This window comes from Rosa rugosa, chromosome 1 (genome assembly GCF_958449725.1).
Source record: "Rosa rugosa chromosome 1, drRosRugo1.1, whole genome shotgun sequence".
NCBI lineage: Eukaryota > Viridiplantae > Streptophyta > Magnoliopsida > Rosales > Rosaceae > Rosa > Rosa rugosa.
In genome coordinates this window covers 67430456-67444345 of record NC_084820.1, presented here as the reverse complement: position 1 = coordinate 67444345, position 13890 = coordinate 67430456, and the positions used below count along the sequence as shown (strand labels likewise).

General features: G+C 43.7%; 1 protein-coding gene and 2 long non-coding RNA genes across 3 annotated transcripts; all 3 read right to left on the bottom strand.

Annotated features, from left to right (window-relative positions):
• On the bottom strand, positions 1 to 962 carry LOC133733670 (lysine--tRNA ligase-like). Its single transcript, XM_062161320.1, has 2 exons — positions 665 to 962; positions 1 to 449 (listed from the first exon to the last, which is right to left on the bottom strand). Exons 1-2 carry the CDS (start codon positions 960 to 962, stop codon positions 1 to 3), a joined length of 747 nt encoding a protein of 248 aa, XP_062017304.1.
• Positions 963 to 1499: 537 nt separating this feature from the next.
• On the bottom strand, positions 1500 to 2324 carry LOC133726328 (uncharacterized). Its single transcript, XR_009854749.1, has 3 exons — positions 2271 to 2324; positions 1976 to 2065; positions 1500 to 1839 (listed from the first exon to the last, which is right to left on the bottom strand). It is a non-coding gene; the product is annotated as an uncharacterized LOC133726328 (long non-coding RNA).
• Positions 2325 to 12821: 10497 nt separating this feature from the next.
• Positions 12822 to 13673, bottom strand: LOC133726327 (uncharacterized). The gene is made up of 3 exons (XR_009854748.1): positions 13212 to 13673; positions 12982 to 13059; positions 12822 to 12856 (listed from the first exon to the last, which is right to left on the bottom strand). It is a non-coding gene; the product is annotated as an uncharacterized LOC133726327 (long non-coding RNA).
• Positions 13674 to 13890: the final 217 nt, after the last annotated feature.

The following is a 13890-nucleotide window of genomic DNA, read 5'->3' as shown; positions in this document are numbered from 1 at the left end:
CTAAGCACCTGCAGTTGTTGGTTTTGCAGGAGGTTGATCATCTTGTGGTTTCATGGCTGGGAAGAGAAGCACTTCTTTAATATTCTGTGAGTCAGTTAACAACATACATAGGCGGTCAACACCCAAACCCCAGCCACCAGTAGGAGGTAACCCATACTCGAGAGCAGTACAAAATGTTTCATCCAGAGCCATTGCTTCATCATCACCCGACTGTCGATCCTTGAGCTGACCAGCAAACCGTTGGCGTTGTACTACAGGATCATTCAATTCAGTGTATGCATTGCAAACTTCATGTTTATTGATAAACAACTCCAACCGTTCAGTCAGGCCAGGCTTTGATCTATGCCACTTGGCTAACGGACTCATTATCTCAGGATGGTTGATTATGAAAGCTGGATTTACACACGTCTCCTCTAAAAAGTGGCCCACAAGCTTGTCCAACAAACGAGCTGTTGTTTCAGGAGGAGAACATTTGATATCAAACTTCTTGCATGCCTCTTAAAGATAACTGTTAACTTCCTCACTGGAAAGTGGAAAGATCCTTGGGATTAATGTTGAGACCTGCAATCTTGTTTAGTTCTACAACCATGTCGATCCTTCGAAAAGGGGGAGTGAAATCAATCTCAATAGGATCCTTATCAAGCCCATTTGAATGGTACTTAACTTTGTACCCTCCGGTAATTTCCTTGACCATCCCACTCAACATTTCCTCGGTCATGCATCGTCATCAAGTCATTGTAATCAGCATAGGCCATGTAAAGTTCACATGTGGTGAACTCAGGATTATGTGTCAAATCAATACCCTCATTTCTGAATTGCTTTCCAATCTCATATACACGGTCCAGTCCACCAACAACTAGCTGCTTGGGATAGAGTTCGGGTGCAATCCGCATGAAAAGCTTCATGTTAAGATCATTATGATAAGTGACAAACGGACGGGCAGCTGCACCACCAGCAATCATGTTCGTCATTGGAGTCTCAACCTCCTAGAAATCGAGTTCGTCAAGATACCTCCTGATGTACTTGACGATCTTGGATCTGGTCTTGAATATTTGTCGAACCTCGCTAGCCAATATTAAATCCAGGTAACGCTGACGATAACGAGTTTCCTGATCTTTCAGAATGTATGTTTCAGGATTTCTGGGACTTCCTGGGACCCATCCACTTCCTGGGACCCATCCATCAGTTTCTTCAAATTAATTGGCATTATCAGAGACAGGCCCACACTACTACAATTTTTAACAACAGGCACGTTCATGATTCGTGGGTATGAGGGTCAAAGGCCACGGTTATACGTGTCTATAGAGCAAAGCAACGCTGCAGCCACTTTCTTTGCAGTCAGTGCTCTGTAGAGCAGTCGCTATTGCCCAAACAGGCACAAAACTCTTCAAACGTGACATGATGGGTCCTGCAACTGATGCAAGTGACTGACTTCTTTTATTTTATGAATTAGTACAAGCCACACATTTGCTTTATGTCCGTGTCTTCTTAAACAAATATATTAAAAAAAAATAGTTCAATTTTTTTTTTTTTTTTAAAGCTGCAAACTACATTTTTAGTTGATATTTCCATCAACTACCACAAAGGAATGCATACCAAACAGCAATACATAGCAAAATAACTCCAACGAAGTTCATCAAACCAGCAATCCAAAGACTTACACACTGGAACAAGCAAAGGAATATAGGATTTCCTTATATGATGGCCCCATTATCATTACTTGAGCATTTCTACCTCCATAAACCAACTTCTACTAAATGACTTCAACTTCTGGTTAAGCTCCGGTGACAACTTCAACTTCTGGTTAAGCTCCGGTAACAACTTCAACTTTTGAAAATTCTGTATATAAATGGAAGTTATAAATATGATATCTAAACAAAAAGTTGTTACTAAAATATAAAATAGCGATTACCATGAAACATATGAGCTGACCTGAAATATAAAATAGCGATTACCATGAAACATATGAGCTGACCTGAAATACAGTTGCAACAGATCAACTGGAGCTGCCATGAATTTAACACCATCCTTCAACTTCAAACTTTTCCACTACTTAGTTATTTCCCTATATGAATATTACACATTTTTAGTATGAAAATATACCTTAATTCTCTGTCAATAAGTAATACAACAAGAGATACAAAGCTCTTATAATAGCAATATAAGAAAGCTAATCAGATGAAGTTGTCCAAAGCAAAAACATGCATATAACATTTGAAAAGTATTGTACAAAATATCACACATGAAAATATACTAAGTCATGTACTTACAAGTCTTCCATACAGATTACTTCAGTTGCAACTTCTACTCCTAGTCAAACCTGTTGTTTGGACCCAAAATGAACATTTTGGCCTGACAAGGCGTGTCTTGGAGAAATTGAGCCAATGTCAGTGGCTCAAGCTATATATTGTCGACAAGTTCGAAATATATATTTAGAGGCTAAATAAAGCCTACTATGAAAGCATGGAAGCATGGAAACATGAAAAGTCAACTTTAGCACATTTTCCTACTTCGGCTAGGAGAAACCGAGCTAAACAAGGAAGGAGGGGCGGCAGACTAACCAAATGAAATTGAAATGTGATGAAACTTTCCAGATCCATTCTAGACAGCCCAAGGATCATTTCTTATGAAGAGTGCAAGAGCTTTTTTTGAGTGGAAGGCCTTCAAACAATCAGCCCAATTTTCTACAGAAGCAAAACTGGAAAACTGGACCTGTAAGAGGTTCAGCAGCATTTTCGGCCCAACCACATGGAATAAAAATCTGAAAATTTGTCAGGATGATCTACACTTATAGTGGAACATTTCATATGAAGAAGTCGAAGGCATATAATGAAGTCTTGTTGGAGAAATAATTGAAGGAATAAAGGGGCAGAAACTGACCTAAAACCAGCTCAATATTCACATGTTCATGTTTCCTACCCACATGAAGAAAGCTAGATGCTTTTCTCTTTTTCCTTGGATATATTTTTCTTCTACAATCTCTTTAATAGATCATCACCACTTCCATGTTGCTGCACCTTCATGCTTTGCTTTCATTTCATCTTTTCTCTATCTTTTCCATATTTTACAAGTGAACTTAGATCTACTTTCATTATTTTTCTTCCACTCATCATTTCACTCTTCTTTTTCTTCCCTATATAAACACCTTCTCCTCTCATTCTAAGACACACATTCACATTCAACAACAACATCTCTAAGATGATCTAAGTTCTCTCTAGAGCAAACCTCTCTAAGAGCAACTCCTCTCCTTCTCTTTCTCTTAGCGGTGATCACACTCCTAGTCCTAGTCTTCTCAGAAGCCGACTTTCAGTGCCACCAAACCCTTTGTCAACGTACTTCGGTCCTAGTCTCCTCGGGAGCCGACGGTAGTGCCGCGACCACAACGGTTACGGAACCAGCCAAGCAAGGGTAACGCCCTAGCAACCCAGCCAAGCTAAAGTCACGCTTTAGCAAGTTCTCCTCACTTCCCGGTGGTTCTCGCTCTGCTCGATCTACAACATCGAGTATCGATTTGGTGATTTTCAAGAAGCTCAGCAAAAGTCCTCAACACGAGGCACAAAGAATCAATACGACGAGGTTGGTGCTCTCCTCGTCTACAATCGCTTGAAAAGAAGTCAGGTCAAGGGACATCCCCGACGACCGCACCCGAACGGTGCTGGCACGCCCGCGCAGAAAAGAGACTGTTGACCAGCTGCAGCAAAACTGGAGCCAAACATTTTGGCACGCCCAGTGGGACAACATCAGAGTCTTTTCTCTTGAAGCACATTCAACCACCGGGCTTCAAAACAAACATTTTGGCACGCCCAGTGGGACAAGGTTAGAATTTTTTTTTTTTGTCATCATTGAGATGCCAGGGGAAAATCTTTACGAAAAGAAATTCCTAAAGTGAATTGATGGACAATGTTGCCACCATTGGCGATACCGCCATTAATGATGAGTTTATGCCTATTCCCATCCCGGAGGGGGCAAGCATTGATGAACAGCTCGCGATCATCATGGCCAACATCGAGAGGAATAAAGAAAAGCAAGCCAGGGACATGGCCATTTTGATCGAAAAAACAAAGCAGAGGTTTCGCGATTGGGACCTAGAAATTGAGCAGAACGCTCGAGAAGAGGTCATTTATGAGGCTGATTTGCCTATAGGTGGCAATCAACCTAATGGCCTCACTGGTGAATCACAGCCTTACATAGAGGCTACTTATGGAGAACGTCATCAACAAGATTGTTCTTCAGACAAGAAAATTGTCTCTGAACAAATATCTGATGTCTCCACTGATCAAGCCAAATATGTGGCTACTGATCAGATGCATGGGGGGCAAGATATGACCCATGATCATCCCACTGATCAAGCCAAACATGTGGCTACTGTTCAGGTCCCTTAAGGTTAAGGGCGGCTTTTATTAACACTTGTTGAACTGTCTTCACACTTATGACATTTCTCATCTTAGTAAGTATAGCCTATGTGAAATGGTGTCTAGAAAGGGGACAACATTCATGACAGGTTCTTGAATCCAGAAGTGCGTGCAAATGGGCCTAAACCACTATGTGGGAGTAGCTCATGCCAAAATGGATTCTGCCTCTCTTGTTCGCCCTCCCCCACCTGGCCATTTCAGTAAGGTTGCCCAAAGGATTTGAAAGAAAATTTGTGTCTAGGCGACTATACTTGGGCCGCATGTCTAAACCTTGATTCACATTGTCTTATTGAATTCAATTACTTATAAAAAAGAAAAAATAAATAAATAAATAAATAAATAAAAAATTAGTGCAATCCATAATTACTGAGGAGTCAAAACACTGAGGGATTAATTTATTAGCCATGAACATCCGAAGTGGACCTCTTCTTCCGCTTCTCCCGAGCCCTTTGGTTCATGAACCAAAAATAGACGTTCTTGAACTCGATCTGGCCGTACCATTTCAGCTGGAGACAGATCCTCTGAATCTGCTCTAAAGTTGGGGACCTAACGCCCTTATTGTAGAAAAGCTCCTTGAGGATTCTTATCTGATCTGTAGTGGGATTCCACCTGTTCCGCCTACAAAGCATGTTAGCACTACTCCCGGCTGCTTTGTTGCTTCCTCCATCCTCGGTTGGTTGCTGGGTTTGTGGTTCCATTGGTGAAGGGTTGAGAGAATGCGAGAATTGAAGAATGGTAATGACAAGTAATTAAGAAAGATTGCTGTTAGAATTATTGGGAAGGACTGAAGATCTGTGAGAGAAGGACTGAAATTGACAGAGAGATGTTCGTAAAAAAGGAAGGGTATTGTTGAGGATCTGAAACTCAAAGGAAAGTTTTTTTTTTTTGGCGTGAACGTTCCCATCCCCATAATGCACCTATTTATAGGAACAGGGCATGCAAATCTCCACCCTTGGCCGATAGTCTCGGAAAAGCATTTCCACCTGCTGGATGGTTAAAGAGTCAAACCGATGTCAGTAAAGCGTGATTAAAGTTGCCTTAAATCTCGGAAAAGAATGGATTATTGGCACGAGGGAACCAAACGGTTTCCGAGGAGGTAACTGTTCTTTTCACGAGATTATTTTTCATGACTGTTGTTTTTCAACGAGTGATTAGTGCCTTAAATCTCGGAAAAGAAGGAGTTATTGTCGCTAAGAGTTTTGAGTTGGGAGCTAGCAAGTGGATCCAAAAGATACATATGTCCTCAAAAACCTCGCCACGAGGCTATTTTTGACGCGGAGCATATTTTAAAAGTTCATATTATTTTCAATATACAACTATGGGGGCCTATATTTGGGGCCTTGCGAGACACAATTATTGGCTTCTCACGGATATTTGGATATCAGGATAAGAAAATATTATTGTATTCATAAAGTGGCTTTGCGGCCAAAAGCAATACATTCATTACAAAGCCAAAAGTGGCTAGAATACAAAACAAGAATCTTCGGATTATCTTCTAAATCTTTTCTCAAGTGGAAGCAGCTATGGAATCCAACGGCAGACTTCAGGGAAGGAAAAAGAGGAGTAACGGAGCCCCCGCGCCCCTTTACATGGAAGCGGTAGAGGAATACAACATAGGCTTGGCCAACACCATTATTCATGAGAAGGGGAGACTCCAGTAAAAGAAAATGGAGCCTCCAAGCCCCCTCAATTGGAAGCAGCTATGGAATCCAACGCCGGGTTGAGCCGCGCCATTATCTCCTCGAGGGGCAGAGAGTGAAGGAACCAAATATCAGCTTGAGTCTCTGCACCCCCTCTAGCCTTGGTAACCACCATTAGCTGGACGTGAAGTACAGGAACAACCATTCTGTAGATTGAACCCATTCCTTCAAAGAGTCCATCCCTTCTCATCCCTCCAAGATTCTATCAAGAAGAGAAAGGGGGAAAAGGAGGTGAGAACCAAAGCCCCTTCCATCTGGAGGGCACAACACGGGCCAGGTCCAGAAGAAAGGAAACAGAGGAGGAAAGATGAACCTCAGAGTGGTCGTCCTCCCTCTCCCCGTTTCGCTCCGCGTATGGGATTTTCTCAAAAAATGATCTTACATGACCGGAGATCCCACACTTGGAGCCCCCTCGTGTTTCTAAACCAATCTGAAGCCTGGCATTTTTGTTGCAGAACTCCAGAAGGACGAAACAAGGGGTTGCCTAAGATTACGCCATGAGGCCTAACCCAGGCTTAAGATTACGCCATAAAGCCTAAAATTTAGAGGCTAAAGGTCATTTCATGAGGGGAAGATTTGTGAAGAAGGAGAAAAAGAAGCAAGGATTGAAAGGCCATTTCTCGAATATTTCAGAAAAGTTGTTGTGAGTATTCCCTTCCTGAAATACAACTATTTATAGGGACTTCAGGCAAATCCCCACCCTTGGATGAAGCTCAATTTCAAAACCGATGTCAGTAAATCGAGATTAGTGATTCCAAATCTCGGGAAAAAAGGGACTAGCAGCATGTGAGGAGCGATTTTTTGAGGAGTTAGCTATTATTAGAGGATTAATAGCATGTGGGGAAACCGAACGGTTTCCGAGGAGGTAACTGTTCTTTTCACGAGATTATTTTTCATGACTGTTGTTTTTCAACGAGTGATTAATGCCTTAAATCTCGGAAAAGAAGGGATTATTGACGTGTAAGGAGACCGAACAGTTTTCGAGGGGGCCTACAGATATTGGCCCATGAAGCTCAATTTCAAGCAAAGTTCCTCCACGCGGAGATTCGCCGCAATAGCACTAGCTTCGGCCTGAGTGGCCCGTTCTCTGAGATGGGCCAGGTTGCGGCCCATTTCTTAAGAAGCAGCTAGAGGTTCATCGAGTTGGGCTTCTTCTGTAGCAATCGCGTTTTCAACAAAGGCTAAACCTGTATGGAGGTCCTCGATCCGAAGTTTGAAGTCGGACCTTTGGATTTGTAGTTCCCGCAGGCGGTTGGTTCGCTCATTTAAAATACCGCGAGAGATGTCCATTTCTCGAGAGAGGCTATTCAAAGCCTCTCGAGTGTCGTGAGCCTGGGCGTTCGCGGCCGGTTGACGTTGGCGGGCCTCACCAAGTTCATTCAGCAGATCGTCAATGGCACTAAATTGCTGCAGGGTCAATGCCTTCTCCTGACAAAGATACCTTAGGGCTTCCAAGACTCGCGAGAGGATGTCAGTCTCCAATACCTGAGGACCCAGATGTTCGTGAAGCACCATCTTAGCCTCATCCACAGCAGAAGGAGGAGTTACCTCTAACACCCTCATCAATCTCTCGAATCTGGTAGGAGGCGGCAGAGGCGCCACAGGATCACGAACCACCAATGCAAAAGGGTGGACAACTTCCTCAGTTTCTTCATCTTCAATAGGTTGGTCTGTCCCTTCAGCCACGGGAGAATCTGGAAACTCAACTCGCGGCTCACCATGGGCAAGTGGAGCAGATTCAAGCACAGGGCCCTCGGCTTCGACGGTTGTCTCATTTATTCGCAAGACTTGGGGGGCACCACCACCGTCAGTATCATTTTTCATCTCTTGGGCGACTGTCCGACCGATAGGACCCTCAGCGGTTGTAGCCACCTCCTCGGTACAAACAGAATCCTGGTTAGATTCAGAAATGTCAGAGAGTGGGGTTGGATCAAAAGGGAAATGGAAAGCATTGGCCAACAGTGGCTTACCTCTCGAGTTGTCGGGTCAATATCTGGTACGTGGTCACCAAGAGGAAGAGGCCTCACTTCATTCACCTCTTGGACCTTTAGTGCCGCGAGAATCTCTGTCGTCATCAGTTCCTCATAAGCGGCAGAATCCTCAGAGTGGCTTTCCACACTTTCATGCTCCGAGGAGTCGTCATCGGAGATCGTTATTAGAATGGTAGGACCTTGCAGATGCTCTGTAGATGTGGGAGACGGAAGAGGCGTCACGGGGTTAGTTGATGCTTGAACTAGCGAGAGAGTTGGCTTTTCTGCAGTGGCTGAGGGTCCAGCCTCGCTCAGGCGAGAGGGATTAGTGGTCCTTTGACGGACCTGTCAAAAGATACATAGTGAAGATCCTGCCCAGATTCTAAAATTTAAAAAGGATAAGACGGGGTCGGAGTTTACCAATCGCATTCCCAGAGGTTCGTCATCTTCAAAACTCTCTTCGACGAATTGAGCTCGATCGCGTTTGCACGCAAAGACAGCAGTGGCCTGTACGAGAAAAGAGTCATAACTCAAAAAGGGGGGAAGCACCAAATATACAAGTTTGGGATCATTCTTAACTAAATTACCTCAGCGGGATCTTCATCATGCGAAGACTCTCCCTCAGAAGTCTCCTCTGCTATTGCCTTTTGTTTCCCCGCCTGAACAGAGGCTATCCTGCTCCAGGTAGTTTGCTGCAAAACACACTCAGGAATAAGAGCGAGAAAATCAACACAAGAAAAAAGAATGGTGAAGAAAGACAAAAACTTACTGTTGCCCTAGGCTCGTGGATTTGTATCCCTGGACGCGATGAGCGAGAAGGTAGAATAGGTCGCGGGGGTTGTGCTGCAGGGTTGGAGAAGCGCTCAAGAATCTTGCGGTCCTCCGGACCAGGACTACTCATGCCACGAAAGATCAGGACGAAGAGTTCGTCATGTGGCAGGTCCCAACAGTTCACGGACACTTCTTTCCACCAATCAGCATAATCATCGTCGACATCGTTGAGGGGGTACAGCGCTCTGACCCAAGGGGGAATCACTATCAAAGTAAACTGACTCTGAAAGGGGGCAGACCCAGGTGGGGATAATCTCCGCCAAGAGGTGTAGTAATTGACAGAATCAACCAGAGGCCAGGGTACCAACTGGGCCAACCCAAATTGGCGAGCAAAATGGTTAGGGGCATAGAGCTCATAACTTACGCGTTCAGTGGCAAGACGAATATCCAAGCAGGAGATGGCGCGACGAAAGGTCAGGAAGGCTCTTTCGCTATGATCCCGTCCACTGGGCAGAAAGCCATCATCAAGGGGAGGAGGGAATCGCCTAGAAAGGACTATTTTTGGGTCCGGCATCTCTCCCAGCAAGTACAAGTAAATAAAACACTCGGAGTAGGGTGGAGCTCGATACCTTACGTTGCGGCAAAGCCAGTTCCCCAAAAGGGAATCAACTGGAGGTTCCTTTGGAATATCACCGCGACGGAAGAGAGGGAAATAAATCTGCAGCCAAAAGGCAAGGATCCAGAAGGGGCCACTAATTTCGGTATCAAATGGGCGCATTACGGCTCTATAAAGGGAGCGATATAACGCACCCAATACAGGTTGCCCAAGGCCAACGCAAATACCATTGTAGAGAGTAGTGGCCAGAGAATTCCAAGGTCCAGTAGGTTTGTTGGAAGAAGTGCAAAAGATAAATTTGCAAAGCCAGAATTCCAGGAATGCGATACCTCCTGTATGGTCACGCCGGGTGCAGTAATATTCGCGCCAGGATGGGTAGGATCTGCTATGATGCCCTCGACCAGCCATATCCATTCTCAAAGAAAATTGAGTGCCATCAAACTGACCATGCACATAGGGGTCAAAGTCAATGGGCAACCCCGTGATGGTAAGAACATCCAGCAGAGTTATGCTCATCTGCCCAAATCGGAAATCAAATGTATTGCTGGAGGTGTTCCAGAAGCAAAGAGCGGCAGCTAGCGGTGCAGGGCTAGTATTATTGGGAAGACAGAAGCATAGATCGATGGTTTGGGTGATACCCACCGCATCCCATCGGGCCAAATCTCTCGCTCGGACCTCCTGATACCAAATATTTTCCTCGGGAGCGACGGTAGGCCAGTAGCCCACTTTCCTCCTTGGTCCCCAACTGCTAAAATCACCAGGCACCTGCCGAAGAGCCGCTATGGGACGGCGGATGGGAAGCCCATAATAGGCCATAGCATCATCTGGCAAACGATCGCGAGGTGTGGGACCCAGACTCGCTTGACTATCACCGCCACCAAAGCCCATCAGTCGACTTCTCTCCTCTCCGTTCTGACTTCTACATCGAACACTCATGTTAGTTCGCCAGGCGAATGCGGCTTTCTCAGTGATTTCATCTGCCTGATCGATAATGAATGGTTTCTTGGATGCCATTTCTAGGTCGCAAGGAATACTTCTCCAATACGCTTTGATTTATAGCTCAAATATGTTTGGAGATTAATTTATTAGCTGGGCCAGTGAGTGGCCCTAGTTGATAATTAATGAGTCATTATTCCATCTTGAGAATCGCATCTAAGGTGACAGTGAAGATACTTCTCCAATACGCTTTGATTTATAGCTCAAATATGTTTGGAGATTAATTTATTAGCTGGGCCAGTGAGTGGCCCTAGTTGATAATTAATGAGTCATTATTCCATCTTGAGAATCGCATCTAAGGCGACAGTGAAGATATTCCACCTTTTCCTATCACCGCAGGGCCAGCATAGTGGCCTGATGTTTTTTAAAACATGATTAAAACCGATGCGGTTTTAGATGCTAAAGTTGCAGCAAAATATGTTGGTTTCAATTGGTCACACGTCATGATGACGATAGCCATGATCCAATCATCCTCTTTGGCATAAGACTCGCGAATGATTAAATGAAAGCAAACAGTTTGCTATTTTGCATCTTATTTCGCCAAGTACTATAGGCCTTGATCTAGCCAGGAAAGCGGCTCCAACACCTACATTTGAAAAAATCAACAGAGAGCCAGCAAACAAGGCAGATACTTGTTGCTATACACATGGCGAAGCTACCACCAAGGAAGAGAAGGATCCTCATTCGCGATCAAAAGCAGTATCCTTCGCATGGGGGGCACGCTAAAGTTTTGATTGCCTACAACCTGCCCAAGTTTCGCTAGATCCATGGGGGGCAATAAAGTTGGCAAAGGAAGCATCAGTTCATAACAAATGCAATCCAGATTGTGACATTCAAGCTTTATGGCCTATTTAGAGGCCTATGTGGAATCAGTCAAGTATTATCAGTCAAGCCAATACAAGTGGCTTTGGAGCAACAACATTATAAGAGCAGTGCTGATTCAAGATCTCTTTAGTCAAGACGAGGACCTTTGACTTCGAGGTCTGGGGGGCAATGTTTGGACCCAAAATGAACATTTTGGCCTGACAAGGCGTGTCTTGGAGAAATTGAGCCAATGTCAGTGGCTCAAGCTATATATTGTCGACAAGTTCGAAATATATATTTAGAGGCTAAATAAAGCCTACTATGAAAGCATGGAAACATGAAAAGTCAACTTTAGCACATTTTCCTACTTCGGCTAGGAGAAACCGAGCTAAACAAGGAAGGAGGGGCGGAAGACTAACCAAATGAAATTGAAATGTGATGAAACTTTCCAGATCCATTCTAGACAGCCCAAGTATCATTTCTTATGAAGAGTGCAAGAGCTTTTTTTGAGTGGAAGGCCTTCAAACAATCAGCCCAATTTTCTACAGAAGTAAAACTGGAAAACTGGACCTGTAAGAGGTCCAGCAGCATTTTCGGCCCAACCACATGGAATAAAAATCTGAAAATTTGTCAGGATGATCTAAACTCATAGTGGAACATTTCATATGAAGAAGTCGAAGGCATATAATGAAGTCTTGTTGGAGAAATAATTGAAGGAATAAAGGGGCAGAAACTGACCTAAAACCAGCTCAATATTCACATGTTCATGTTTCCTACCCACATGAAGAAAGCTAGATGCTTTTCTCTTTTTCCTTGGATATATTTTTCTTCTACAATCTCTTTAATAGATCATCACCACTTCCATGTTGCTGCACCTTCATGCTTTGCTTTCATTTCATCTTTTCTCTATCTTTTCCATATTTTACAAGTGAACTTAGATCTACTTTCATTATTTTTCTTCCACTCATCATTTCACTCTTCTTTTTCTTCCCTATATAAACACCTTCTCCTCTCATTCTAAAACACACATTCACATTCAACAACAACATCTCTAAGATGATCTAAGTTCTCTCTAGAGCAAACCTCTCTAAGAGCAACTCCTCTGCTTCTCTTTCTCTTACCGGTGATCTCACTCCTAGTCCTAGTCTTCTCAGAAGCCGACTTTCAGTGCCACCAAACCCTCTGTCAACGTGCTACGGTCCTAGTCTCCTCGGGAGCCGACGGTAGTGCCGCGACCACAACGGTTACAGAACCAGCCAAGCAAGGGTAACGCCCTAGCAACCCAGCCAAGCTAAAGTCACGCTTTAGCAAGTTCTCCTCACTTCCCGGTGGTCTCGCTCTGCTCGATCTACAACATCGAGTATCGATTTGGTGATTTTCAAGAAGCTCAGCAAAAGTCCTCACCACGAGGCACAAAGAATCCAACGACGAGGTTGGTGCTCTCCTCGTCTACAATCGCTCAACAGAAGTCAGGTCAAGGGACACCCCCGACGACCGCACCCGAACGGTGCTGGCACGCCCGCGCAAGAAAAGAGATTATTGACCAGCTGCAGCAAAATTGGAGCCAAACAACAATATGCCTGCCACCTGAAACCAAAGCCATCAACAACAGACCGTCAAAAACAAAGCTCAGCCTGAGTAAACATTCAACATATAAGCATACCCCAACCACAAGCAGGCTTTGGAATACTAAAATGAATAGGATACTGAACCTGATCTTCTCCTCAAGAACCACTATTGTTGGGTTTTCATAGAGGCCATGTACAAAAATTGTTGCGCGTTTCTATCTCCTTCAATAAAGTAAGGATAATGAGCCAAATGATCACTGACCATGAACAATTAATGAAACAATATATTGGAGAAAAAACCAAATCCAATTCAATCTAAAGCATCAAAATTTGTTCATATATAAACAACAGTAAATAAACCCACAAGTGTCTACCTCACAATGAAAAACTCAATTCATAATTGTGATGGTTTGACCACACCTTATCAACGTGAGAGGCAATCAAAGTGTGATTTATATCCGCAGCAGCACACTAGTCTCGCAGTCATGTCTCTGAAAATACGTCTCGATCTCCTTTTCTTCCTCTTTACCCATTGCTATTGCTATTGCTCTCTCTCTCTCTCTCGATCTCGACTCTGTAAATTCAGCGGCCATTGCTGATAAAGGGAGATTGGGGGAGATTAGGGTTTTGAATGAAATAATTGGGGATCTTGGATTAGAAGCATAAACTCATACAAAATTTGTAGATCCGCTGAGAACTAAGACAAGGAGCTGAGGCTTAACAATTATAAGGATTGATTCATTGGATGATGGTTTCAATTGAGTACAAGGAGAAGAGAAGCAGATGCAAGTGACGGATTGACGAGAGAGGACAGAGAAGGAGCGGAGAAAGAGAGGTCGATAGCTACAAATATAATAAGTATATTAATGGCCATTTGAGTACAAAACGACAATGTGAAAAATAATAAAAAACTTTACTTACCCACGAAAATAATAAAAAACTTCACTTACCCACGATCGTGGACATTATCTAAACAATTCCACTCAAATAGTGAAAGTACCCACGTTTGTTTGCAATCGTGCCCATCAAAGCGTCGCTGTTGCTTAATATTGT

What these genes read in the sequence shown, in the direction of transcription:
- LOC133733670 (XM_062161320.1), bottom strand. Translation starts at nt 962, where the DNA reads ATGATTGCTGGTGGTGCAGCTGCCCGTCCGTTTGTCACTTATCATAAT. An exon ending in AAATTACCGGAGGGTACAAA is followed by an intron (nt 450 to 664) that starts GTTAAGTACCAT and finishes CTGAAACAACAG; the next exon opens with CTCGTTTGTTGGACAAGCTT.